The 27,146-nt window shown below is 40.3% G+C and overlaps 3 protein-coding genes and 1 long non-coding RNA gene across 9 annotated transcripts; 3 read left to right on the plus strand and 1 right to left on the minus strand.

The window, feature by feature from the left end:
• Positions 1 to 224: 224 nt before the first annotated feature.
• oxnad1 (oxidoreductase NAD-binding domain containing 1) lies at positions 225 to 8,260 on the minus strand. Its single transcript, XM_042434864.1, has 8 exons — positions 8,144 to 8,260; positions 6,943 to 7,055; positions 6,291 to 6,357; positions 6,080 to 6,183; positions 4,062 to 4,203; positions 2,356 to 2,601; positions 2,080 to 2,188; positions 225 to 1,871 (listed from the first exon to the last, which is right to left on the minus strand). The coding sequence occupies exons 2-8, from the start codon at positions 7,047 to 7,049 to the stop codon at positions 1,714 to 1,716; spliced, it is 933 nt and encodes a 310-aa protein (XP_042290798.1). The 5' UTR covers positions 7,050 to 7,055; positions 8,144 to 8,260; the 3' UTR covers positions 225 to 1,713.
• Positions 7,110 to 12,793, plus strand: LOC121912631. 5 transcript variants are annotated; one of them, XR_006100123.1, is made up of 7 exons: positions 7,110 to 7,846; positions 8,279 to 8,324; positions 8,678 to 8,765; positions 10,310 to 10,355; positions 11,453 to 11,635; positions 12,098 to 12,223; positions 12,367 to 12,793. It is a non-coding gene; the product is annotated as an uncharacterized LOC121912631 (long non-coding RNA). The 5 variants fall into 5 exon arrangements; XR_006100126.1 differs by lacking the exon at positions 8,279 to 8,324; XR_006100125.1 differs by lacking the exon at positions 7,110 to 7,846 and having other exon boundaries at positions 8,237 to 8,324; positions 12,098 to 12,258.
• A 1,723-nt stretch (positions 12,794 to 14,516) lies between these two features.
• On the plus strand, positions 14,517 to 16,817 carry LOC121913308 (proline-rich protein 15). Its single transcript, XM_042435987.1, has 2 exons — positions 14,517 to 14,908; positions 15,416 to 16,817. The coding sequence occupies exon 2, from the start codon at positions 15,436 to 15,438 to the stop codon at positions 15,826 to 15,828; it is 393 nt and encodes a 130-aa protein (XP_042291921.1). The 5' UTR covers positions 14,517 to 14,908; positions 15,416 to 15,435; the 3' UTR covers positions 15,829 to 16,817.
• Positions 16,818 to 17,540: 723 nt separating this feature from the next.
• wipf3 (WAS/WASL interacting protein family member 3) lies at positions 17,541 to 27,103 on the plus strand. 2 transcript variants are annotated; one of them, XM_042436618.1, is made up of 10 exons: positions 17,541 to 17,986; positions 19,310 to 19,567; positions 19,659 to 19,823; positions 20,404 to 20,498; positions 21,866 to 22,001; positions 23,367 to 23,528; positions 23,641 to 24,345; positions 25,531 to 25,665; positions 25,956 to 26,057; positions 26,136 to 27,103. In XM_042436618.1, the coding sequence occupies exons 4-10, from the start codon at positions 20,421 to 20,423 to the stop codon at positions 26,174 to 26,176; spliced, it is 1,359 nt and encodes a 452-aa protein (XP_042292552.1). In that variant the 5' UTR covers positions 17,541 to 17,986; positions 19,310 to 19,567; positions 19,659 to 19,823; positions 20,404 to 20,420; the 3' UTR covers positions 26,177 to 27,103. The 2 variants fall into 2 exon arrangements, with proteins under 2 accessions (XP_042292552.1, XP_042292553.1); XM_042436619.1 differs by lacking the exons at positions 19,310 to 19,567; positions 19,659 to 19,823.
• Positions 27,104 to 27,146: the final 43 nt, after the last annotated feature.

Raw genomic sequence — 27,146 nt, forward strand, 5'->3', positions numbered from 1 at the left:
AAATGAAATTCTCTTCAACTCAGATGGATACCACTACTGTAGATGAGGGAGGGAGTATATATTTCTTTGTAGTTTGGGTAAATTGACCGAGTAAGAGTTTCCTCTTCAGAAATTGTGTAAAGTAGAAATCAGCTATTTATTACTTATTTCCCGGACCACCTGTGTTGTGTGTGTGTAAGTAGTGTGACATGCAAGTCTTTACATAAAAGAAGAGGTCAATAAAGTGTTTAAAAAACAAATTGACTCAATTTCCTTTATTTCCTTTAAATCTCACGTTACCAGCATAAACAGTTTTCCTCATATGAGGAAGAAAGGCGGAAACAACTCAAATGAGTCAACAGCATATCCCCCGCTGAGAGACGACGGCAAGAAGCCTGCAACCATCTCCAAGGGATGTTCGGTGATCCAAGCCAATCAGAGACCACCTGGAGGTTCCATTACAGTGCACCATGGGATATTCGCTCCACCCCGGGATGAGAAAGCGTTTATGGGTATGTGAACATGTGTGATTGAGGGAAAGTGTGAGATGGGCACTGTGTATGCTTCTAACAGTGTAAGTGAGTAAAACGGGGACATTGGCCAATATGTGGGTGATTTAAATTTTTGACTCCAAAAATGCACTCAATAGTGTCAAATTATTCGAGTAAACTGTAGAAAAGCATCGCTCTTAACTCTAACCAACTCTAAAATCTTACGTTCAGCAAATAAATAGCAAATTTCTGCAAATAAATAGTGGTACCACCAATTATATATATGGTATAACACTTCTAATAAAACATTTCATCAAATTAGAGGTATTTTGATATAAGAAAATAAGTCCTTAAACATAGTGTACAGTGTAAAATAGTGGCACAGATTGCTATTTTGTTCATGTCCCAGGGCCTTTAAAGGAACAGTTCAACATTTTGGGAAATTCACTTATTCATTTGCTTGCTGAGAATTTGGTGTAACATTAAAATTTGTTTTTAGTGTATAACACAGTATCTAGTGAACTTTAGAGGTGCTAGTAGGTGGGTTTTCTTACCACGGGATAGCGTGCATTTCCAGTTTTTATGCTAAGCTACCTGGCTGCTGGCTGAAGTTTCATATTTAACGTAATAATGTGAGTGATCATGATTTTCTCATCTAACTCTCAGCAAACAGTTTTTCCCATAATGTCAAACTACAGCTTTAAGACATGCTTGTAAAGGTGAATGCATGAACATTCAGGTAAAAATAACTAAACATCATCCATTAATTTGTTTTAAGTAGCACTTCAGTCAAGCAAGTTGAGGCTGGAAATGAGATAGGACTTGAATCTGTGTAACATCTGTGTCAATGTGTCCATCATACACATGTTGGGGACACTGGAGTTGCAGATTTATTGCAACAAGCTGAACAATGGCTTACTAAAAGTCAATAATTACCCAGTCTTATGTTGTTCATTGTAAGAAATAAAACTCATTTCTACTGTTTCTGTGAGTCAGCTGCTAGCTGAAGAGTGGGTGGTCCCAGCGGTCTATCACAGATCATACACAGGTCAGGTTTCAGCAGCAGCAGATTGGAGGTTGAATTCCCGCAACTACTTGAGCACGCACATCAACGTCCACATCATCGGAATATTTCAGCTTCTTTCCATTCTCAACACACCCAGACCAAAAAAAAAAAAAAAAAAAAAAGGAGCAGGAGTCAGGAGAACAACCCTGTAGGTCTCTGGGAATTGTAGGAGTTTTTCTACCACCACTTCTCGAAGATGATTCTGTCTTTTGGGAGGCCGAGCTCCATGAGGGTTTTTGAAACTGCTTCAATCATGGGCGGTGGCCCGCACAGGTAACACAAAGTCCTCTGTGGGTCTACATGAGCCCTCAACTGTTCCTCCGTGATTCTTCCGTCTGGGGAGACACAAAGGGAAGTCAATCGATTAATCAAGACTCCTTGTGGCATCCGAGTCGCCGGTGTGGAGCTTTGATAGTGCCTGTTCTACACGGTGACACAGATTAATCAACAAAGACGAGATGCAGTAGAATGTGACGTTCACTCAATCATTTCAGCTTAACAAAGAAAGGTGGATGTGTGTATGAGTGCGTGTGCATTACTTACGCTTGATAAATGGCTGGAGGTGTGAGTCCACATCTGTGCTTTGTTGCGTGACATGGAAATCACAGGACAGCTTGTCAGGGAACTCCCGGCACGCCTCCATGATGGACCTCTGGGGACACAGAAGGTAGGAAGTAATACATTTGTAATAGTTTCTTCATATATACTGACACACACCTTCAGGTGAACACTGTTGTACACTTAATAATGACACTCAAACTCACAAATCAGCAAATAACCCCCCCTCAGGTGTCCTAAAAGCATAATACAAGAACACACCTTGAAGAGCAGCTCCTGGGTGTTCTTAGCGCTGTAACAGAGATGGGTGGAGCCTATGTTGTAGTCCCGCCCGCCCGAGGCGTGGTTGACATGCAGCAGATCTGTCATGTGCAACAAAATAGAGTACAGGGGGTTGATCCCTACACCTCCAGCCACCAGCAGCAAATCCACAGAGGAGTCAGTGGGCGACGGGTCGAAGAAGAAGTCCCCGCCGACACGCATGGCCACGTGGGAGCCCAGTGTACACTGAGAGGAGGGAAATGGAGAGGAGAGCATTCAAAAGAGTTAAGCCAGGTAACTTTGACATTTTGACTCCTGTAATCAGCAGCTGGAACACACCTTTTTCTGAGATATGAGGAATAAATTTAAAGAAAATTACACTACATCTTAGACTAGCCTCAGGAAATAGCAAAAAAGACACTTTTAGATCAGGATGCATACACTCAAAATACCTATGTTACAGTATGGGTGAAAGCAATTTCACAAGTTGCACAGAGGATGTCTTTTGAAGTCAAAAAGAGCAGAAAATATGCCTTCATCTGCTTTTGTACACATATGAGAGCGTGTATGCATAATAATGCACGCACTCTTAATCGGCTATCACGGTCTCTACACCGTTCCTGCTCACCGGGAGGTAAACAATATCAAACAAAAGGATTATCAAACGATCCCAGAGCTGAGAGCTGCATGTCGCTGAACACTTAGGCACATCACACTACTTTCTGTTACTTATTTACACACAGCAGAGTAGCTCAGAGCTATTTATTAGGGCCCATCATCAAACATAGAAGCTGCAAACAAACACGCAGACTATAGAGAGGTTAAGGTGAGCTGGAGGAAAACATTCTTCATATTCATGCAACTACTCATAGAAAAGAATACTGACAAAAAAAGACTTTTTGGAGCACATGCTTGATAGATAAAACAGAATGTTACACATTTTGCATTATTTACTCTATGTGGGCTTGCATAGTATAAAGAGTTCAGAATTTTTTAGATGAACTTTTATAGTTCTGTTTCACAAATACTACATGTTTCTAACTGTCAGTTCACTTGAACTAATACTTAATAGCAATTACACAGAGATGCAGACACATCAGGGACATAAAGGCAACAAAATCTAGAAGCAAATAATGAAAAAAGGAATTATTTAAGTGGTTGCACTAAATGTTCAATCAGAGTTGATAATAATTTCTTAACTTGAGTCATGTGTCCTTCATATAACAGCTGATACCTTTTGTACAGAACTCCTCAGCTTTCACTTGTGTGTTTAAATCGGTAGTGCTATGACTTATACAGGTGGTGCAGTGATTCCTATCAGATAATTGTTTCCTTCCAAGTAGTTCTGATAGTTACTAACAAAGGACTTACAAGGTTTACTAAAAAAAAAAATTTAAAAAGGCAGCAGACTGTGGGGAGAGGGAGAGAGAAGGATGGAGGAAGCCACACCAAGTTGATGCCTGGCAGCTGAAACCCACCAGCAGTCGATCAGCTGACTTGATGATATAGATGATGGCTCCAATTGTGAAAATATCATCTGACTTTTCACTTTCAGTGGTGTGACTATATAAAACCATTTCTCAACACCCTGATGCTCCACTTGTTGTGTTTCTGCATGTCTCACTGTATTAATGGGGATTTTCCATATCATAATTGCATCCTTAGAATGTCATCTACATCATTCAGCGAGGGACTGTCCCACTCACCGTGGTGTGAATCCAATGTGCCGGGGGGTGTTTGCTGTATTTGACAGCCAGTTCAATGACTCCATCCCTCTGCAGCAAACCCGGGCTGGAGCACATGGAGAAACCTCCCACCTTCTCTACACCAGGAATGAAGAAGTCCACCCTGCACACAAAGCATGATTGTCAGATTATTTTGGGCTAAAACCTGTGAAGTTTCCCCACTAGCCACGACAGTTCTTCTCTTTAACGTGACAATGAGGACTAGAAAAAAAAGCTGACTATTCTGATCTTTAAACAATACTTAATTCAAGAGTAAAAACATGTTGAACTCCAGGTCAAAGTGTGATTGTGGGCAGAGAAGTGCCCCTTGACCTCAGTGAGGAGGGCAGCCTGTTCTAGAAAGCAAGCAGAACAAAACAAAACCAGATGGAAAGTTGCCTGCTAGTTAGTTTATTCAAAGTGTTGCGTCCCAAACTTATACCCAACATGGCGGCATCTGTCCATCAGCAGGCAGAGCAGAGTACCCCCAGAGGAAAACAGCAATGCTAAACAGTTGGGCTAATGTTCCACCAACACAATGACCCACTGTTACACCAGAGAGAGACACTGACTCCACAAGCCTCAGAGGCATCATAAATATGGATTTGCTGTGGAGACGCACACATATGTTCCACCCACCTCCTTCTTCTTCTTCTTCTTCTCCTCCTCCTCCTCTCCCACCTGGAGACCAACGACTAAACAGTCCTTTTTCTCAGAAACACTGAAACTCAAGGATTTCCATCTATTTACATTCATTATCAGGCACCGCAGGGCAGCTGGCTGCCAGTTTTATATCTCACCACCGCCCACCTACAGTATGGGCTCGTGTTAGTACTGTATGCTGCATGGTAGAGCAATTAACACTGGCAGCACTGACTGACAGACACAGACTCTGATGAAAGCAGAACTTTTTTCTAAGAAATACTTAACTTGCTATTATGGTTATCAGACAGTCACATGGAGTCAGCTGTAAAGCTAAAACATTTCCCAATGTTGTGCATCAGTCAAAAAAAAAAGTAAAAAGAATACATGCAACCACTGTGCATTCAGCAGTCACCTACTCAAACTTATGAGGACACTTGAGCTCATTAAGTCCCCAAAAACTATTTAACTAAAAGCTCTAAATCATTCAGAAGCTTTGACTAAATCCTTCCTTTGTTTCATCTGATACATCCCTTGACAGCACACTGTCTTCAACTGCTTTAGATGTAGATTAAGTAAGACTGTAACTCATGTTTACTGTCAAAAGTTTTTAAAGAAATGAAAACCTCAAGGCCTGTAGTGAGAGAAATCAAACAATGCCACCACCTTGTGGTAAGAATAAGCACTACAGGCAAAAAGATATTAAAGCAAACTCAAGTGGAAAGAGAGACATATTTTGGCAAGTTCCACTTATTACTTACAAACAAAGCAAGTTCTATTTGTTTTTGCAAGCCAGAAAAACTACTACGAGAACTTTTACGGTTTGAGAAAAACTGAGCAGAGGCAGGTTTCTGGTGTCTAAGCATGACTTACTCACTCTGCTGTTACTACAGCTCAACATCAGTCCTGTAAACTGCATTCAAATATATATTCTTCAGTTGTTTACTAAAACCTTATTCTTTTACTATGGTATCCAATGCCGTGAGAAAACAGAGAAGAGCGTGCCCAGTGTATTTTCAACGTATTCTGAAAGGCTGTGTATATTCATTATTTTACAGCAGTGCAATCTGACAATTATATGTCAAAACATGGTGGTGAACAATCAACAGCCAGGCTGAATCACTGGCTTAATTACATAACAGTCTTGTTGCCTTTTTCTGTCCTTACATGTGTGTAGATTTCACCAAACTGCATTTTCAGCACTTTTTTTGTGATGGTGAAGTTAGTTTAATAAAATCTAAGTCTCAATACTCTTCTTAGTCTACTTTGTGCAACACAATGTAACAGGTTTTGATTAATCCGATGAAAAAAAGCAAACCTTTAATGAATGGGACAAGACTTAAAATGTGTCTACTCACCACTGTCCTGCTTTGAAGCTGAAGTCTGGATGGACGGCTATTCTCAAGCGTTTGACTGTTTCTGACTCGTTTATGATGCCACATACTTTGGCAGGATACAGAGCCTGTGTGGAGATTAAGAATAGATTAACTGTCTGGATCAGCATTTGATACTGCACAGGAAATGGTTACAGTCAAGACGAATATATCCAGAAACAAAACATTAACTTACATTTTGTCTGCTGTTGCTCGCTGTCCTCTCTAGATGGTCCATTTGTCTTCTGGAGGTCATATTTCTTCTAAAAAAGTAAAAAAGGAGATATCTTTTGTCACTTGCCTTGAACGCCAAGAACAACTCTTTGAGAAGAGAGACAGCAGCGTTATGTGACAAGAAATACTGAAAAAGGCGAGTGGACTTTGCCCTTATTGTCAGCAAGGTTGTGCGAACTTAAAGGGCCAGTTCATCCAAATTAAAACTTACACCGAGTTGCATATAGCCATGCAGATAGTTTTGGTTTTATGTGGTGAAGTATTGAGATGTCACTTCTGGTGCTGCCCTAATACAGTGGAGGTGAAAGCAAGTCCATTTGTGGTATTCAAAGAATAAAAATAATGATTATTAAAATACATTTGGGTGTTGAGTAAAGCCTGAACTCTATGTGTGGCTATGTGAGTAACAGTAAGGATAAGTGAGATAACTTATTTTTAAGCTTTGAATTGATCCTTTAAGGTAAAACACGCTTAAAAAACTTGGAAAGTAGATGCAGCAGAACTAACAATTGTCAAAATATAGTTCCCTTGTTGCCCACCTCTCAGGAGTGAGCAGCCAGTAGAGAAAATACCCCACAAGAGAGAGAGACAGATATATATTAAATGAAACCTACCTTTTGATCGAGCTGGCTCCCAGCAGGCGGGAGCGGAGCAGACTGGTGGACGGACACGTCAGGCTGAAGCTTCGGGCAGCGGATACAAGGATGCCGGGGACGCTCATCGTGACCTGTGTGTGGATATCATGGATGTATTAGTGATTTATCTGGTTTACGGTAGGTCGCTCGACACGAAATGACGTATTTTTGAGGGGAAAAAAGTGTCGCTCGTCACTTTCCTTTCAGAATTTTGTTATGTCGCAGACACCGTCATATTTTGTCGCGCAATGTGATTGGGCAGTGTGTCGTCATGGAGATTGTAGTTTTCACTGAACTTCCTTCTGGTCTGTAATTTACGGAAGAGGGTTAGGGCCACATCATATATCCATGGGCCAAATGTGAAAAATGTATTTGACTTCTGAGTTTAAAGTCAGAACTCAGACTTCTGACTTTAAACTCTGAACTCAAACACATTTTTCACGTGGCCCTAATCCTCTTCTGTAGTAACTTTAGATAATGTGTAACTTCCTTGCTCAATAAATCCTGGTCGGGATGATATATTGTAACGAAACAAGCCGGCTGGATGATAGCGTCTGGTTACTATGGAGACGACTGAAACCTTTCGTCGAAGCATAAACTGAAAACGTCGCGCGACTCTTTCATTTCTGTTGAGCGACACTCATCACAAGTGTCGAGCGACCTAAAACGATGACTTGCTGTCGTCTCCGCTTAGCGTCGCATATGTGAATATGAGCGATGACAGTACCAGTTTTACTTTTTTTCTCTTTAGACTGATATATTCTCTAAATTTAAAGCTTGAGGTTCAACCACTGAGCCTTTGTTGAGCTAAAACGTCACCGCTGTCAACGCAAACCAAACTCCGTTCACGGAATGATCGAGTAAACCTTTGCCTTCCCGTCAGGTAAACCATATCTAAAACGACATGAAAACGTGCCGTAACTTAACTTAAACTACTCGTATCCACCCACCATTGTGTTTTTTAATGGGAAACGATGATAGGAATAATAAGCGGGTCGACTCTAACCCATTACTGATCTAAAACCGACTAAATGTATTACTATTATTATCTAAAAGGAGTTTGGCGTGACCTCTTTCGTCATGCGGCTGATGTTTAGCTCACAAGCTAACATATTCCGGTTAGTTATTGGACAGACACAACACTTCAGAAAATAACAAGCTGCTGAACCATTATTCTTACCAATATATGGTGCCACTGTTTTTGTCAAATGCTGTTCATGTTTTTGCTCCAGTATCTTCGGTATAACCTTGATCGCGTTTAGATTACATGACAGTAGTGTTCCTCTACTGTAGCCGGCTTCTTCTTCTTCTGCAGCGTGAGGCGATTCATATCCAATTGATCGCAGTAGCGCCCTTCTCTGGTAGGTTGGCAAAATAGCTTCTAGGTCTACTACAATGCAGTATGGACCAGATTCACCTCACTCACTTTCCCACAAATGACTGTCCAAATATCCCTCAAATGCCCAAATCCTAAATGAATCCTCCAGACAAATGTGTACAAAGTTTTTGGGCTTGAGACATTTTTTGATTCCACGGTTAAAAAGACTGAGGTCACTGGATCATCCCAACCACATTTCAACTGGCATTTCAGTTCAATAACTAATCACAAATAAAATACTTATAATAATTGCTATATTGCTATTACTATACTACTATATTATAATATGATACTGCTCTTTTTCCTTTATTTTAAAATTAAGTGTTTCTGTTTCAGTGAAGCACTGAAGTACAAGAACCCTCTCAACTGGCATCTTTGTCCAGGTCCAACTGAGCCACGCCTTTGGAGCCACACTCTTGAAATGGTATGTAAAATGTTTTTTTCTATCCATCCATGATTTGAGATTGAAGGTGCAAAATAGAGAACTGCAACATCTTGAGGGCCTCATAGATGATTTTTGTGACTGTTTCAATAACTTCACCTGTTCAACATTTATTCTGATATCTTCCAGGGTTAAATAGGATAATATGGTGGGTAAATCAGATTATTCTGCTAAGGACAATGTACAGCTGCTACAAATGCTATTAGAATCAGAATCAGATTTATTGCCAGTAGGTAATCAGATTACATACGAGGAATTTGACTTAGTGTTGTTTGGTGTGTAGCAGTCAAAAATATACACAAAATATACACAAAATTAAGAGATCCTGAATAATATAAAAAAGAAGAATTTACAATAAAAGAAAATGTAAGATATAAAGCATAAAAATATAAAGATATATTAAATATTAATAAAAATAGAGGAATGGGATGAATGTACAGTATATGCAGTATGCATTATTTGTAATAATCATAATACAAGTTGTGTTAATGTAACGTAACCTAATACACAGTTTATGTTTCTTTGACACACACTCTCACATTAAGAGGGGTCACAGCGACAAATTTACTCAGTGTTTTCACCAGTTAACCCCATTCCTGTGTTGACACAATATGCAGTACCAACAAATGTTAAAAAAAAAAAGATATCAGGAAATAAATTTGGCCCCATCTACTGGTCAAATAACAGAAGATACTTGTTTTGTAATGAGGTGCGGCTTGAAGTAGAGCTTTCATGACAGCAGTCCTGCTGCCTCATCAGACTGCTAGATTGGTCGAATTTTAGAGCTGTGGAGCTTATCAGGAGCCTGTAGTGAAGTTCTCAATATATAAGCTTCTGCAGGTTTTCTTTAATTAAAACTAATTTAGGGCTAATTGGTTATTTCACTGAAAGAATGACATAAGTTCTCTGTCATAAATTTAATCATTGCATTAATATTGCAGTGAAAGGAAAAGTATGTAGGTCAATCTTTTGTAAAAATGTAGGTAAAAATGTTGTTATTGTAGTTGAATAAGCCAAAAGCTATGTGTAAATTAAGTGCCTTATTGAAGCCGTTGTTTTGTTATGATTGTATTGTGTGTTTTGTTTGTACTCCATGTAATGCAACCATGAAAAAATCTGAAAAGTTTGAACTTTACAGTTGCTGTCTGAGAGTTTAGGTGAGGAAGCTGAGGTTAATGCAATGACGCATAAAGCCTGCAGTTACACACGATGGTGGAAATATTTAAATAAAAAAAACGGGTTTCAAATGTCCACAAAAATGATCAGAACTGGAGGAGTCTTGGTGAATGTGTTCCTATACTCACCAGGAGGACATCACTCTTACAACAGTCTAGTTTAGGTGAATTAAAGTTGAAATTTGAATACAACTAGTTTAAGATTAGGCATGTAGAGGTGTGTGTTAAATCATGGTTGCACGTTTAGGTTTGTGTGCGTCTCTGTCCGTCACTTCTGAGAATAATAATTAGGAGACACACACAAATAAACAAAGAAAATGTAATTGTTAGATTCCTTTCTGCATTCCACAGGGTTTCATCTCTAGTTTGTGGAGTGCTGATTGGAGGTGAAGCTCAGGTGAGTTTCAGCCTTAATTACCGACTCCAAAAATAAATAACTCTTAAAAAGCACAGAAGCAAACCGGCCAAACAATGCAATCCTCAAATCAAACACAAGCGCACAATGCAATACATAGAAACTTGTTTCATTCACAAGAACAGAGCTTGTCCTGCTCCACCCAAACGCCTGGAAGAGACATCTGTTTATTTGTTTTGCTTGCTTTCCTCTACTATTAGACAAATAAAAATCTCATTGGTGACTCAGAACGTACACTTTTCTTTACCTGAGAGGTAGTGAGTGTTTAAAGGGCCTGTAAGGTTTGTGTTGTCTGAGAAGGCCAGTAAACTAGATCTGTGTGTGTGTGTTTGTGTGTGTGTGTGTGGTTGCTATCCTTTGATACAGTAGCCGCTTACTTCCTTTGAGATGTTTTTGTTAGCTGACTCTACCTGTCCAACTGGCTGCCTTCCTGCCCTCTTTCCCATAGCTAGCACGCCTTGGTTCAACCTGTTGTTCAATACTGCACGAAGACAAAAAGACATCTTCAGGTTTATCATTTAACAATGACTTACTGGACTAATACACACACAGAACATGAGTAATGCAAACACATTACTGTCATCACATACAAAGTGTGGACAGGTGCTTGTATTTTGAACCAGGAGCATCTGTGTCAACATAAATATTTATGCACAGTTGAATGAGTTGTGAGTGGAGTGTGTCTTCCATTGTAAATGTGTCTCAAGGTATGACCTTGCATAGGCCAATCAATCAATCAATCAATCAATCAATCAATCAATCAATCAACATAATTAAAAATAGATCATGATCAGACTTTTTTAAAAATTTTTAAACAATTATTGACATCAATTACAAGCTGATAATAATGGAATTTCAGTTACATACAATAAATAAAATTACAGTTTACTTCATATATTTTGGTTCAAAATGAATCTGTAAGTAATTGAAATCCAGCAACGTATATTTTTACATTTGGCAGCCAAAAAATATATGATATTAACTGCAGTATTTCAGAGCAGGTCATTTGTATCTGAAAGCAATGTTTATAGTGTATGTAGATCTCTGTATGCATGTTTTCTTTATCTGATCTGGCTTAGGTTAATGATCACCTTTCAGTGAGAATGCCTGTGGTCTGCGGAGAGGAAGACAGATTAGGAGATATGGGACAGAGATAAAAGATCCGTGAGATCACATGAGAATGGCGCATCTGGTCACAGAGAGTCGGAGAGGCAGAGCAAAACTGAGGAGTTATGTCAGAAGAAGCTGCATCAGGTTGAGATGTGAGTGAGTAGGGAAAGTGGCAGTGTCAAAATGATAAGCCTTTTTAGTTCACTGACAATTTTGTTAAAGTTTAAATAATTTATTACACACAAAATAAATGGCAAATATTTGGTGGTTCCAGCTCCTAAAATGTGACGATTTGCTGTTTTTATTACTGCAAATGGAATATATTTGGGTTTTGTGGTGTTGGCTGGAGAAACCAGGCAATGTAAAGACATCATCTTGAGTTATAGGAGACTGTGATGAACATTTTTCCACATCTTTTTCAAAAAGTAAACAATTCATCTATTAATCAGAAAAATAATCAACAGATTCATTGATAATGAAAATAATCATTAGTTTCACCCCTATAATGTTCCTCTGTAGGGTCATCTGTATCATCTACATTTATGTAATCTCATATGTGAGAATGTGTGTGAGAGTCCATTCCATTCATATCTTATACCTGTGTGCGTGTGCAGGATAAAAGACAATCAGACATACTGTGTAGTGGAGTGAGGAAATGACTCTGCAGAGTTTCGACTAAGATGGGAGATGGGAGGAGAGGGAGTCCCCCAGGTATGCAGGCCACCGACTGCTGCCAGCAGGTGAGAGATAGAGAGAGAGAGAGAGAGAGAGACAGGTATGACACACTTTCCTGTTGCCACAATAACTTTCACTGTAACCATGGAGGGGCAAGATAGCAGGCATTCTCTGATTCCTCCCTCCTCTTTCTGTTTCTGTTTCTCAGCCCAGACTGAGTCGTCTCTGTTGGCACCGACCCACACAGAAACCATGTGGCCTGGGATTCCAAAGGCACACAGAGAGAAACAGCTTTACTAAGCATAACGTCTAGGAATGACGAGGATCCAATGCACTCCGAAACTTGGCCTCTGCACAAAAGATAGAAAAAAAGATCTTTTGTGATGGATTTTAATCACTAATGTGAATAATGTAGCCTATCTGAATTCAAAGAAGTGGAGTGGAGATGGAAACTTTTGCTGTAGTTCAGCAATTTCTTGCAAACAAGTAAGAATGAATTGTAGCTTAAGACTGTTCATACTTTTAAACTGAGATTTTTCTTATTGATACATTTTATTGTTCTATATCATGCTTTAATAATGAAGCTGTAGATAAATTTCACTGTGGACAATAAAGTTTAGTGTTGTATTGTGTTATGTCATTATATGATATGAATTATCTTGTAATGCAATCTACAACTAATTCACTAATTCATATATTTATTGATTCACTCACTTGTTCACTTACAAATTCAAACACACAACTGGGTGACAATTTCTTATAAAGCACCCTTTATCGTATATATTGTATTCAATTGTGAATAAATAATTCTCTTTGTTTTATAGATCAGTTATAAGACATTAATAAGTATTTCTTCAGGACAACCCCTCCAATGGACCACTTACTTTTTGGAAAAGATTCTTTACTTTAGTAAAAGTAGCAATACAACAGTGTGCAAATACGTCATTTTAAGTAAAATCATGCAATGTAAATTTTTACTTAAGTAAATATATGTAAGTGTAATCAGCAAATGTACTTTAAGTGTCAAAAGCCAAAGTGCTCATTGTGCAGAAAAATGGCCTATGAGTATCATATTATTAAATATTGTATTAGTAGATTTGATACTGATACCTCAATGTGAATGGAGGTAATTATAAGTACATCATATGCTGATATGTATATAACAATTCATCATATTTCATGAGTTTCATCATGGAGTAAAAAGTACAACATTTACCTCCTAAATATAGTGGAACTGAAGTATTAAGTATCATGAAATGAAACACTCAAGAAAAGTGCAAGTGCCTCCAAGTAAAACTGTACTTAAGTACATATATACTATGTAAACATACTTTGTTACAAACTGTAGACTTGATGTATTACTGCAATAACCATGTATGGAGGATTTATTAGTATTTGTATATGTAGAGTGAGAAACTTATACTGTAATGACTACTGACTTTCTAACTTGTTATTCATGGTTTACAACTACCATATTAAGTAGTTAATAATAATATTTGTTACCAGTTGATAAAGTCAAATTACAGCTTGTTTGACAGTGGTGCCCTTAAGGGTGATATAAACCCTGCTATACATTGTCTCATCATATTCTGTCAAAAAATGGTGTGTCTGTATATTGGATATATGTAGCCTATACATTTGGTTGCAAATGTACTGTAGCATGTGCTGAGCCACAGTTTATCTGGGCCATAGATAAGTGAATGTGCTCTAGTTATGTGTTTGTGCGTCATTCTGAAAGTCAGAGAATTGGGCAGAAAAAATGCAGGAAAACTTCATAGAAACTGACACCAGAGTTGGACTTGAATGTACCGTAGGAAGACAAGCAAAAGCATCCGGAAGGAGCACATGTGACAAGTACCCCAGCAGGTGAAACTGGCGCCAGGCCAAACTGCTTCCCCTCAATTAATGTGAACTTACAACAGCAACAATTGCACGTCTAGTGTGTTGATGTCATTTCAGGAGACTCCAGATTTCTTCCTGTCGCACGCCCTACTCAAATAGTTAAAGCACAGGGACTCTTTTCAGAGCATAACTGCATGCTACTTTTTTGGTCAGTTGCTATTATCACCATGAACACCACTGAATAAATATCTCACTCTTCCACTCCTCTCCTTTGCGTGACAGCGCACATGTCATTGTCGTCTGAAATAATGGGCGTCCAAAAATTGGAACATAATTTGGTTCCCTGGGATGGGTTGGGTCTCACCGATACAATGGGCTCTCTTTTTAATCTGTCACTGAAGAGGTGTACGGTCCCATGGGGTATGTTGCCAAGCAACCACAAGCCCCACCTACCGTTTGCAGTGGATTCACCTGAGCAGCGCTCACGTGACGGACTCTGAGGTTTCATCCAATCAAGAGTGCGCACAGGTGCTTCGAGATGAGAGTTTCGGAGGCGGAAACCTGCTGGTTCAGTAGACGAAAGCCTCTCCTTATAAATGTGTCTGTGCATTCGTACGTTTCTGGAGAATAGCTGAAGAAGAGTCAAGATATTTGTCAGGAGGGGCAGAGGAAAAATTAAACTTTTTAGAGGTGGGAGATGTGAGGAGACAGCACAGCCTGCCCGTGCGTAAAATGGATACTGCTCTGACCCTTTGAAGGATTGCTGTCACAGTTGTTGCAAGTGCTCCACCACTGAAGGGGAAGACACTGATCCGTCCTGTGGGTTCATATCTCTGCACAGTCAAGAGTTTATCATCTACTCTTGGTTTGGGTCGTTATAAGTGTCCTCGCCACCTGTTCTGTCTCAGGTAAGGGATCAAGAGAGCCTTTTTGGCGCATTGTTCACCCATGAATCACTGCTTTGGTTTGGTCTTTAGTTCTCACGACTCATTCAACCAGTTTTACAGCGAAGGTAAACATGGTTGCACTGGTTATTCACAGAATTAGTTGGTAAGAAGCTGTCTCACCAGTGGAAAAATGGTTATCAGAGAGGTGAATTCAATCACAATCAAAGCACATTCAAATTTAGAGAGGGCAGATCATGATATTCAAATAGAAAATAGGATTTGTGATGATTTGTGATACTAGGACTATGTCGTTGCAGAGTAGTATTTTATGACAGTATTGCAGACATTTTTAAAGGAATATTTTTATGTTTTTACCATAAATTGGAAAGAAGAACATTAAGGAACCCTGTTCAAAGCACTTAGACAGCTGGTAAAATGACCTCAGAAATGAAATTGCATCTGTTACAATAATATTGGAGTACAACATCTTAACTACAGCCGAATTCTGACATTTGTACCCTCTTCCAGCTCCCTCCTCCAGTCCAAAGATGACAGAAAGGACCCCATGGTGGAAGGCATTCTTGCCAAAGAGGAAGACTGGAGGCTCAAAGGACACAGGTTCAACCAACCCTTTTGGCGCAGACTTTGACCCTTTTGCACAACGTCCTGAGAGGCCAAAAGACCCCTCAGAAGCATCCTCCAAGACCACTGGTGACCAGTCCCTGTCTCCACAAGAGTCCAACAAGAGCTCCAGCCTCCTCAGTGATGAGACCTACGACGACTCCCACCTGGAGTCGGTCTTCAACGAACAGACGTGTCGCAGAAACATGAAGGTGTCACGCTCAGGTCGATTTAAAGAGAAGAGGAAGGTGCGTTCGAGCCTTCCTATAGAGGAGAAAGACACAGAGAATGTGGCAGCGGGGAAAGAGGACAGTCGGTGATGGTGAGGAGTATATGAAGATGCCTGTTACATGAAGATGCTTGATTCTCTTGAGGCATATCAAGAGGTCTGCTGTATGTTGGTGATGATGAAGATGACAAGGAGCATTCAACTTTTAGCCCAATACTGCAGGAATGAGGTTATGTGGTAAACCTGCGATGCAGCTGTTTAAATAAGACAAAAAATATTGGAAAATTTGGACATTTGTTGATGGACTTGTGCCTGAAGGCCACAGAAACAATAAGTGACTTTAAAATGGAATATTTATTTATTCCATGTGATGGTTATTGAGCCATTTTGCCAACAATATCCTACAAAAAATGCCCAAAAGAAAAGATAAAGTAGTAATGTAGTGAGCACTTCAGAGCCCCAAAATGAGGTTACTGCACCACAGTTTCCCTCTTTCATAAATTGACCTACGATCCCAAAAACAAGTGCACATTCCTCAGAATACTTAAGAGAAGGTGTGATATGCTTCAGGAAAATATTGTTCATAAGATATTAACATGATTTCTGTAATAAGATTAATATATATTTGAATGAAGGATGCTCCTTTTTACAAATGCTTTTACAAAAATATTGATTCTAAAGGATTATTAGAAGGATGTTTATGAAGGTGTAAATAATTTAATATTATGTGTGGGGGAAAAATCTGCTATACTGGAATACATTAAATAATAATTGTGAGCAGCTTTTAGTCAGATATACAAATGTACTTATGATGAGAAGGAGTAAACACTTGCTGGCTAAACGCACAAATAATTTGTATGAAGGATATTTTATACAACATAACAGGTCCTAAACAAAGCTACTGATATTGAAGTAAGAGGATAACATATCCAGCTGATGAGATATGGCCAAGATATGCTATGGAAGTCTGATCTGGTCTCTAATGTAGTTTGAGCAGTATGTAGGACTACTGTATTTTTGGCTCACCTGTGAATACTTAAATGAAGGCGAAAATCTGAGAAATAAATCTGATAACTGCTGCAATTGAGTACATGAGTGTGTTTTATAACCTTACCCAATCACAACCTACTCTCCAAAGCGATATGCCATGGAGGAAATTTACAGAAAAATGAGACATTTCACAGTTAAAACATTTTTAAAAATTCGCATGAATTGAATTAACACATGAAACAAAAATGCCACAGACTCCTGTCAATCCTCCCGGCAGCTGTGTTGGTGCGTGGTTATCGCTGAACTGGAAAGTGGGCCTATTGTGTGATTATCACATTGTCTAAAACAAGGCAGTTACGACGAATTAGTGCTATTTATAAAGTGTCTGCAGCGCGTGTCAAACCCAGGCCTAAATTATACTGGGAGGAGCACGCCTGTGTCACTGCATTCCTCTGTCACTGTTAAAAGTTTGAGGTGTGTGTGTGAGTGTGTGCCTGCAGCATTCATGTTTTACAACAGGGTTACGACTGATTCAAATTTGAAACATTAATGTCATACAGTTATCTATCAGCAGCTCGTTAATTATAATGCATTAAGTGAAACAGATAGTAGGTTCTTTGGATAATGACTTGTAATGTTATATTTTGAACACGAGGGGGCGATAATGTGCTAAAATCATACAGCCTGAAATTAAAATTGAGTAGAACTGAATTAAACTGACTTGAAAAAAAAAATCAATGGAGTTACTGCGCAGACGCCAACAGCAGTTTTCATGCATGCATAATTCTTAATTTACTCCACAGGTGTAATTTAAGGTAAGAGAAAGTTTCTTGGCAACTTCAGTGTGACTTGAGGGGATGACGAGCCAAGTGTCCTCCCACTCTCTCTCTCTCCATTGGCCCCCGGGTTGAGTGTGGGGCGGTAAGGTGTGGCCTTGAGCTGCTCGCCTCCTGCAGTGCGCTCTCAGGAAAATAAACCATAAACAACCAGAACTATAAAGAGACCATTGTGCAAGAGACCACAGTTACATGTTTGCAGCCTCTCCTACATGGACACAATTATGAAGTAAAAGTGAGACTTTCTGGAGGTCACTGTATGTGTTTACAGGAGCTTAATGTGTTGAAGTGTTGAAGTGGTTTCCCCATTTGACTAAAAATAACTTGCTCCGCTATGAGGAGCGCACTATGAGCCCGGTTTACTGCGCTCCTTCTCACTGAGGCTTTCCTTGCAAACAGGTGGATTTTCGTTACTTTCTGAAGGTAAGACAAACTACTATGGGCTAATTCACTGCTTTTAATTGTAATTTAATTAATGGACACGTGTATGTGACAGGTGGTTGTCCTTATTGCTACAAAACTGTGCCATGAAACACGTAAAAATAAGACAGCCTTCAACGAGGGCTGTTAACAGCTGATGAATTTGTCTGTTCGGGCACCATGGCGCATCAAGTGTACCTGGGTCTTGTTTCACAGCTTTTCTGTTGTGGTGGATGGGTATCAAGGTGGAGTTTTGTCCCCATAGTCTACTTTAAAGGACAAAAATACTACAGTATCTCATTTCTGGTTTTTCACAGTTAGTCTTTAGTCGGGTCAAACAAACAAACAGCCATGCCAGGAGAATAATAACATTCATTTTAGTATATGTTTTGTGCACACCTAACAGAGAAAAATATACAAGAGTGATTGTTTTTTGTTTTGTTGGCATCGGCTTTAATTCTTCAGTGTTTGGGGTCCCACAGACCCCACTGCTGAAAGTGTAAAATTAGTAGTAATGATTGCATTAAACAATGTTTTCCTTTACATAGTTTTTTTCTTCAAGTTAACCTGAGCTTGCACATTTGATGAATATGACAGAATATGGAAATGGACATAAGGCGTTATTATTACACCAAATAAGGAACTATTTAATGTTGTCTATATTATGCATGAACAAACCCTTTATTTGACAAAACTCATTCACAGACAAAGAAATATATAGTGTACATAATGAGGTTACTTATTATTTTTGGTCTCAGAGGTTATAAATATTATGTTATACTGTAAAATTCTAATAACAGATATCCAAATAGACTTATTTGGGAGGTGTAATACTGCTTGAAAAGTACTGTCAACAACAGTCATAGATATAGAGTATATGAAAATCTATTGTATTTAATCATGTACCATGTACAGTTAGGGAGACCCCAAATGCAGGTCATTTTCTGTAGCAGATGTCTGCAACATGTTATCAGTTTGAAGTCATGTTTAGGTGAAATTCCCATAAAATTAGGTAAGGTCATGAAATATTGAGGTGATAAAACAATGTTAAGTATGATTTTTTTGAGCTGTTGAAGAGGGACTGGGGTCTCCAGAATAGAACAATAGGTAATAAAAGTTACACCCTCTCCGCTGATTCATAAAGTTTCAGTAACCCCAAGTCACAGAGTCCCCGATGAGAACACAACCTCAACCGGGGCTCTTTGGTCTTATGCAATCTTTATGTATCTCTTTGACATAAAAAAGTGTGTGAATCACTTGTTCTGGCTGCAGCAGCTGCCAGTTCCAGCTGGTTGTCTGTGTCACATAAAATCTTCTTTGCTTCAGGAGGAACAACATGTTCTACAAGTCAAAGGAGAACAAACAACTGGTGCGAGAGGTGCATTTCCACTCTGCTTCCCACCTGCTCTGCTAGAGCTCAGCTAACCAGTGGCCAACTTTGCCCCCCTTGAACGATCTACACTGGCAGTGTCACAGAGATGCTTGACACAGATATGAAGATAGAAATAGCCATGGTGGACAGTCTGCCAGCTGCATAGAGGGGAAGCATGAAGCATGAGATACATAGAGATTCAACAAAAACAGGTTCTGTTCTGTGTTTTATTAAATTGCTAAGGAGGAGCATGTGCAAATTCCACAGAGGACTGAATGCGCACAAACCTCAGGCTGTTTTCAGTCCCTCACAGACATGGAAGACAGCTCTTCAAGAATTTATGATGTCAAGTTGGGTGGAGGTCTCAGTGACTGTTGCTGTGGATCATATCAGCCAAGTTGCTTACAACAATGAAGGAGATTGAAGCGTGGAGACATAATCCTGGACATGAGCTGTTCTTGGAAAAATGTTAGTGGACACTGGTGCTTTTTCACTTTGTTTCGACATTCTGAGTACTTTTGCCACTTTGCTGTTGTCAACAGAATCACAACATGTAACTTATATGTTCAGTATAATCAGAAAAAAAGAACAATGTGTGTGCACGCTGTAGCATTTTCCTGTGGAGTTTCCTTAATGTGTTTCTCATCCAGTTAGGACATAACTTCAGTAAAGGCCTTTGGTCATTGAGGGACTGAAGGATAGGGGTCTATTACTTTTCACACAACACTCACCATTGTTCTTTTCCCAAGTCCCTGCCACAGGGCATTGTGGGAAGACGAGGAGGACAGGGGGTGGGGTGGGGGATGTTTCAGATTTCTCTAGAGAGGATGGAGCGCTTGCTGTTTCCTGTTTTGTGCTGCACGGTGGTGAAAGCTCTTCCTGTCCAGGGAAGAGGGAAAGAGGTCATTGAATGCGCCTCTTTAAACAGTGGCAGCTTCTGACATGGAGGAAGAAAAAAACAAAAACAAACGAAGAAGAAGTTGGTCAGTGGCCACAGTGCATTAAAAGGATGGCGACTGTGTTATAGTGTGTGCATTGTCTTCTACAGGTATCTGAGGCCTAGGCATGCCAGTCCCACCTCCTCCCCCTCCGCCTCCCCCAGGGCTCCCTCCCCCACCACCACCCAGCGCTGCCCTGCCACAGGTACCAAAGACTGTATGCTCTTCTCTAATTCTGTCTCCAACTCTCGCTCATACAATATTGCAAACACTCACTTGTGTTCTTCTCACTGACCATCAACCAAACACCTGGAGGTTGTTTGCATTATTGATCGAGGTAGTGCACACACACACACACGCACGTACACACAGTAGGGCAGACAGCAGACTCTCAGTGGCACAAGAGTGTTATGTTTCCACTGCAGTCGCACAGTGTCCTCATGTTAAATGAGTTGCCTCCTCCACACTGCAGAGTTAACTAGTTTCTAAAGTCACAGGGCTTCTTAAAGTGGGTGATGTGAATGAAACAATAAGCTTCCTGTGAATTTGTCTATATAACTAAAGGGTTTATTCTAACCTTCTGTTTCTTTCCCCCTTACCTCCCTTTCTTTGTCTCATATCCATTAGCCTTATGCTTCCACTGCATCTTCTTGCTTTTGTTGTTTGTATCCTTGTTTATTAAAAGAGCTGAGGTGGAGGTGAGGTGACTTGTTTTGTAAAATTCAACCATAAATCTTTAAAATATATATATATTTAGTAGGGCAGCATCTAAGGATTATTTTCATGAGCAATTAATATGTTGATTTTTTAAATTAATCATTGAATTGTACACACTATAAAATATCAGAAAATATTGAAAAATAATCACACACTAAGATTGACTGTTGAAAATGGACCCATTTGAGTAAATATATGCTGCCAACGCAGCACTGGATTAACTTTACCAATGGCTTGTTTTGACCCAGCATGAGTGTTATTTTTATATCAGTGTTCGGTTATGTATCCAAACTATTATATGGATATTCTGACCCAGTGTTTGACGCAACAAGCTCAAGTTTTACCTTAAAAATGTCACAAATCTGTGGTTAGTTGTACAAATGGTTGTGCGCGATTAGTGCCTGGTTCTGCTCGAGGTTTCTTCCTGTTAAAGGGGAGTTTTTCCTTGCCGCTGTCTAGACCTGCTCTATGTCAGTAATTTTTAGCGTGCAGCACAATATCAAATAGCTTGATTTGTCTGACCAACAGTACAAAAACTCAAAAGTATTCACTCTCCAGTGATACAAGATGAAGAAAAGCAGCATTTCATTACACTTGAGAAGCTGGAGTCAGCAAATGTTACTGCAATTACATAAATGCATTTTTGCTTCATAACAGATATTTATTATCAAAATAGTTGGTGATTAATTTTCTGTCAACTAATCGATTAATCAATGAATGTTTTCTAAAACTGAATATGAGGGGTAATGATTGTGCCGGGGTTGGACAGTCTAGATGGAATATACGTAATATATTCTATTGTGAAAACACTGGTCAACATTTTTTAAAAGTGCTGTTCTCCTCTGTGTGTGGCAGTGTCCATTGGAGCCTCCTAAGCTCCAGTCTGGTGGAGGAGGAGGTGGAAGAAATGCCCTGTTGTCCGACATCCAGAAAGGAACCAGGCTCAGGAAAGTCACGCATGTCAACGACCGCAGTGCCCCCGCCGTCGATAGTAAGAGGAAAAAACTTCACCACCCTACAAGCACACAGACACAGACATGTTCAATCTGTGTCAAGACAATGCGTCTAGTCATTCTCAGAGTGAGGAATATGGGAAGGGAGATTCAATAATGTGTAAAGGAGGAAAGAAATTGAGGGAAGAGGGAGAAAAACAAGAGGGGAGAGACAGTCTTAAGTTGTGTAGTTCAATGGGAGTGTGTTGTTTCTCTCTGGGCTATATTTGAGCATAGACACACACACACGTTCACACACCAAGAGCACACTTCAGGAAGGAATGCCCTATAGCAGATAAGGATGCAAGCAGTATAGGAAACCACTGTATACACAATAGCCAAGACACACATTGTATCCATACTACACTGAACAAAAAAGACTGCAAAATGATACTGATTTGCTTTTAAATGATTTAACAGACGTTCACGTATTTTATTATGTTTTATGTATTCAGTCACAAACATTTGAATCACACTATAGTGTCTGTAATGGTAAAAGGCTTTGTATGAGTTTCAATCAAAAACCACCTCATATAGGACATATTGGGTTCCAGGGTATCATAGGATATATTAAGGGTATGTTCAGTTAGTCAATGAATTAACCCTTATATACTGTTCAGGGTCAGATTTGACCCTTTTATTTATTTGAGAGCAGTAAAAACACCTTAAATACTTTTTTTTATTTTAGCCTGAAATTTGATGACTTCTCCTAATGTGACCCTGAATATACAAAAATGTTTCAATTTTTAAAAACATTTATGTGCAGCTGACACACATTTGTTGCATTCTTCACATTTAATATACTTCATTGAACTTATGTTGCCCTGTTTTATGTAACATAGGACCATTATATAGTGTGATTGTAAATATTTTTTCTCCATAAACAAAAACATAAAAGCTAATAAACTCTCTTTACTCTCATTAATCACACATTTGTCTGTGGCTGATAAGGTATTCATGAATGATTTGTTGTGCAGAAATTTGGTATGGAGAATAATTATGAGGGATACTGTGAAGGGTCTGAATATGAACAGTATGTGAAGGTTAACTTAACCTACATGTGCCCATTGGCTAGTAGTTATAAGTGGCAATGTCGGTTACATGTATGGATCCATGCCAGTTGGAATAGTCTGCTCTCTTTTGTGAAAAGGTGTGTAGTTGGCCCTCCGGGAGCTCAGGTAATTTGGGTGGTGCAAAATGTATTCATGTTCCGGCCTGAAACTGTGCTTCTAAAGCCTTTAAAGAACAACATTCTCACGAAAATGAAAGCTAACACCTGACTTTGTAATTTTGACTAAATGGCCACTGACATCCTTGAAATTAAAGCTCACTTGTAATGTGTGTGTATGTGTGTTGTTCCCCAGACATCAAGGCTAGCACTGGAGATGTGTCCAGCAGTGTTAGTGCTTCTCAGGGCTCATCAGGAGGGATGGCACCTGTGGGACCCTCTTTAGGTGGGCTCTTTGCTGGAGGGTTTCCCACTCTGAAGCCTATAGGTCAAAGAGACTTATCAGGCAAGACCCCAGGTTGGTAAATTCTTAAGATCTTACTAGATTTATGTATTTTGTGTCTATTTTGTGGTCTTTTCTGAATTTTTCTCTCCTCCTCTGTGTGCGTGTGTGTGTGTGTGTGTTGAAGTGACGCGTTCGAGCTCCTCAGCCTCCCTGAAGCCGCTGTGGAACCCGCCCATATCAGCAGACTCTGAGCCTCACAGGACGACGGAGCGAGAAAGCGTCGCCTACCGTCCGCTCGCTCCCTCGTCCTCTGCCCCTCCCTCCCCCTCTCACAGCAGCAGGCACCCACCTTCTTTCCCTGCTTCCCCTCCCCCTCCGCCTCCACCTGCTCCTCCCTCTGGTCCTCCCCCACCTCCCCCACCTCAAGCCTTCCAGGACCGGCCTGCCAACAAGCCTCCACCTCTCCCATCCTGCCCTCCCCCTCCGCCTCCATCCATGGTCACAAAGCCCACCTGGCTCCCCATCCAGCACCCCCACCACACCTCCATCTCCCAGCCCTCTACTCCTCCTCCTCCTCCTCCTCCACCTCACATATCTCCCTCCTGTGTCCCAGGGGACCGTTCCTCGGGTTGCTTCTACCCTCCACTCCCCTCCCCAGTCCACTCTGAACCTTCTAGGTTCCCCATCCTGCGGGACAGCCCTATTGGACCTCCTCCCCCGCCTCCTCCTCCCCCTCTACCTGCTTCTTTCACCCCCAGCGGCCCAATTACCCTCCCCCCTCCTCCGCCCAAGTTGGCCCCAGTGCCCTCCCCAACCATGCGCTCTCTGCCACCCTCATACCCCTGGAACGCCCCCACCCGGCGGCCACCTGCTGTGCCCAGAAGTGCAGGTAGGTGAACACCAAAACTGTTCCTCTAATTTTATCAATCTGCATTATTCATTCTGGTAAAAAGAGAGAGGCTGCAACCAAAAGAACTTCCTGTCATATTTTTGGCAGAATGGAGAGACCTTTCCAAGGCCTCCAAAGGATTTTCACCTTCAAACACAATGCACAGCCATCAGCAGTAAGATGGAGACAGGGATGACGCAAAAAAATACAAGGACAAGAGAGATGGCTCATTTCAAATCAATAGATGATGTTTTTTCATCTCATCATGAGCTGGACAGAGCTCAGGGACATTAAACTAAAATATAGTCTGGCTTAAACTGGAAAGAAACTTTGCAGAGGAGGGGATGTGATGTAGACATTGTTTTCAGCTCACTCATCTGAGCGTTTCTAACAACAGCATAATTTTAAATAATCTATTGTAAACATATATGTTGTAAAAATGTACAAATAGCATGGTTTGTTTATGACACAGTATAATCATTGTGCATGTTGTCATACATTACTAATTATAGAAAATTTGATAAAGACGTCACACATAGTACTATGTAAATGGACTACACTCATATAATGCCTTTATAGTCTTCCAACCACTCAAAGCACTTTACACTGCATGCCAACATTCACCCACACAATCATACACTGATGGTAGGGGCTGCCATGCAAAGTGCCAACCTGCTCATCAGGAGGACTATCTAATGCATTCACACACATACCCTTGGCACAGCCTTCGGGAGCAATTTGGGGTTCAGTATCTTGCTTCAGTATCCACTTCAACATGGAGGAGCTGGGAATCAAACTGCCTGCCGATCTTCCGATTGGTGGACAACCTGCTCTACCTCTGAGCCACAGTTGCCCAGAGATAAACAACGAAAAAAACAGTAGTAGAAAGATATGTAGTAATTGCTGGCTCTGCTGCTAGCTCTTTATGTGACTGAAACTTTCAAACAAGTAGTGGTTTAAAACTGTGGCATCTGCTACAGCTAGTCATTAAAGAAAGCATGTGTTGTGAAACCCTCTAGTTTTTTAGCAATGTATCCAAATCAACACTTGTGGAAAAAAAGTGTGAGTGTGGCTTGGCAGTCTCAGTTGGGATTAGACACCAGCATATCAGATTTAGATCTATTTTTCATGTTGACGATCATATTGCTGATAACTGACAGGTTGTCTTGTCTCCTGTGTTAACAGGTGTTGGTCGTCTGGCTCCTCCTCCAGCTCCTCCGGCACGCTCCCCCACCACCGAGCTGTCCAGCCGCATTCCTCCCCCTCCACCACCTCCACTGCCCCCATCCAGTCTCAGGAATGGACACCTGCACAGTCTGGGTGAGACTGACATTTTACAATAAAGTAATTTAGTTATTCAGATGACATGAAGACCAGCAAACAGCAGCAGGAAAAATAAGTATCTAGATCATTATTAGTACACTTTAGTGTCTTTCCAACACCCCTGTGATGGTAGAATATGTTTGTAAGGGTGAAGGAAAGTCAGTTTTGGGCTGTTGATGAAAGCTGTTCTACCTGGAGAGGAGAGGAACACCTTGAGTAACATTTATCATTTGAAAATGAGGAGAAAATGCCAGCCTCTAATCTTCATCTTCGCTCTAACCCTGCAGACGACTTTGAATCCAAGTTCCAGTTCCACCCTGTAGAAGACTTACCCCCTCCCGATGAATTCAAGCCTTTCCCTCGGATCTACCCCAGCAAAGAAAACAGAGGTAGTAGCAGCTCAGTACATTTGCTAGTCTCATCTACTGGGTTGTCTTTTTCTTCATCTTTCCTCTCTCTTATTACAGTGAACCCCAAACCACCTGGGATCAGGACACACCTCCGATGAGTCAGAGCCTCGCCCTGTTCTTCATCCCACACTCATCAAGCACTTCAATCTTCCTCCTCCTCTTCTCTGGATATGAAGATGGGAGGTTAATGACAATACAACGACAGCCAAGGACTTTGTTTAGTTTGGATGCAGGCTGTGTGTGTGTGTGTGTGTTTGTGCGTACATGTGAGTGTCAAACTGTGTCCCGCCTTATACTGACAATGTGACCTCTGATCTTTTCCAGTGTGGAATGTTTTGAATGTGTGTGAGAGGAGGGCTCTCCCTACTCATAAACTACATACAGTCTCTCCACACACACACACACATGCACACTCCAGGGACAGTGTCTTCCAGTAGCTATATTTAACATGACTCTTGACACAGTTTGTAACAGCTTCAGTTTTTCTATACAGTGTAGAAGCACTTTTAAAGTCCTGATATAACTCAGAAACATTCTTAAACACAGATTATGGCTGGTAAAGCAATTTTCCTCCCCTGAACAAGGAGATACTCCTTAACAATCTGTATAAATGTTTGATATTTTCCAATAATGCTACCTTTTTAAATTAATGCTTCAGTGCTTGAGCAAGACTATCCTTGCAAGAAGTTGTGTCTGTTTTCCTCTGTTTTGAGATTCTATATGGCCAACACTCGCAAGATGTTGTTGTTTGGCTGGTTTGCAACAAGTAAGCCTCATCTTCAGTTTAAACCTGAGAAATTTGCAGGTGAACTCTTGTTAAGTATTTACTTACACAGCATACAACCCTCAGGGTTTCATAAATCCATATACATACTGTATTCCTCTCCTGTGTTTATGTGATTATTTTACAAGAATCTATAAAAGTGTAACAGAAATGCAACATGAAGATCACTGACATTGTGAGGATTATGGGAATGCATTTGTGTCTTTTCTAAATTGAAAATTAATGAGGTGTACTGTTTCCTCTCTCCTAACACCTGTAAAGACAGTGCCACCTGCTGGTTCAAT

This window comes from Thunnus maccoyii, chromosome 15 (genome assembly GCF_910596095.1).
Source record: "Thunnus maccoyii chromosome 15, fThuMac1.1, whole genome shotgun sequence".
In the NCBI taxonomy this organism is placed as follows: domain Eukaryota; kingdom Metazoa; phylum Chordata; class Actinopteri; order Scombriformes; family Scombridae; genus Thunnus; species Thunnus maccoyii.

What these genes read in the sequence shown, in the direction of transcription:
- wipf3 (XM_042436618.1), top strand. Translation starts at nt 20,421, where the DNA reads ATGCCAGTCCCACCTCCTCCCCCTCCGCCTCCCCCAGGGCTCCCTCCC. An exon ending in TGCTGTGCCCAGAAGTGCAG is followed by an intron (nt 24,346 to 25,530) that starts GTAGGTGAACAC and finishes CTGTGTTAACAG; the next exon opens with GTGTTGGTCGTCTGGCTCCT. An exon ending in TGGACACCTGCACAGTCTGG is followed by an intron (nt 25,666 to 25,955) that starts GTGAGACTGACA and finishes CTAACCCTGCAG; the next exon opens with ACGACTTTGAATCCAAGTTC.
- oxnad1 (XM_042434864.1), bottom strand. Translation starts at nt 7,049, where the DNA reads ATGAGCGTCCCCGGCATCCTTGTATCCGCTGCCCGAAGCTTCAGCCTG. An exon ending in GGAGCCAGCTCGATCAAAAG is followed by an intron (nt 6,358 to 6,942) that starts GTAGGTTTCATT and finishes TTACTTTTTTAG; the next exon opens with AAGAAATATGACCTCCAGAA. An exon ending in CCCAGGAGCTGCTCTTCAAG is followed by an intron (nt 2,189 to 2,355) that starts GTGTGTTCTTGT and finishes CTGTGTCCCCAG; the next exon opens with AGGTCCATCATGGAGGCGTG.
- LOC121913308 (XM_042435987.1), top strand. Translation starts at nt 15,436, where the DNA reads ATGACAGAAAGGACCCCATGGTGGAAGGCATTCTTGCCAAAGAGGAAG.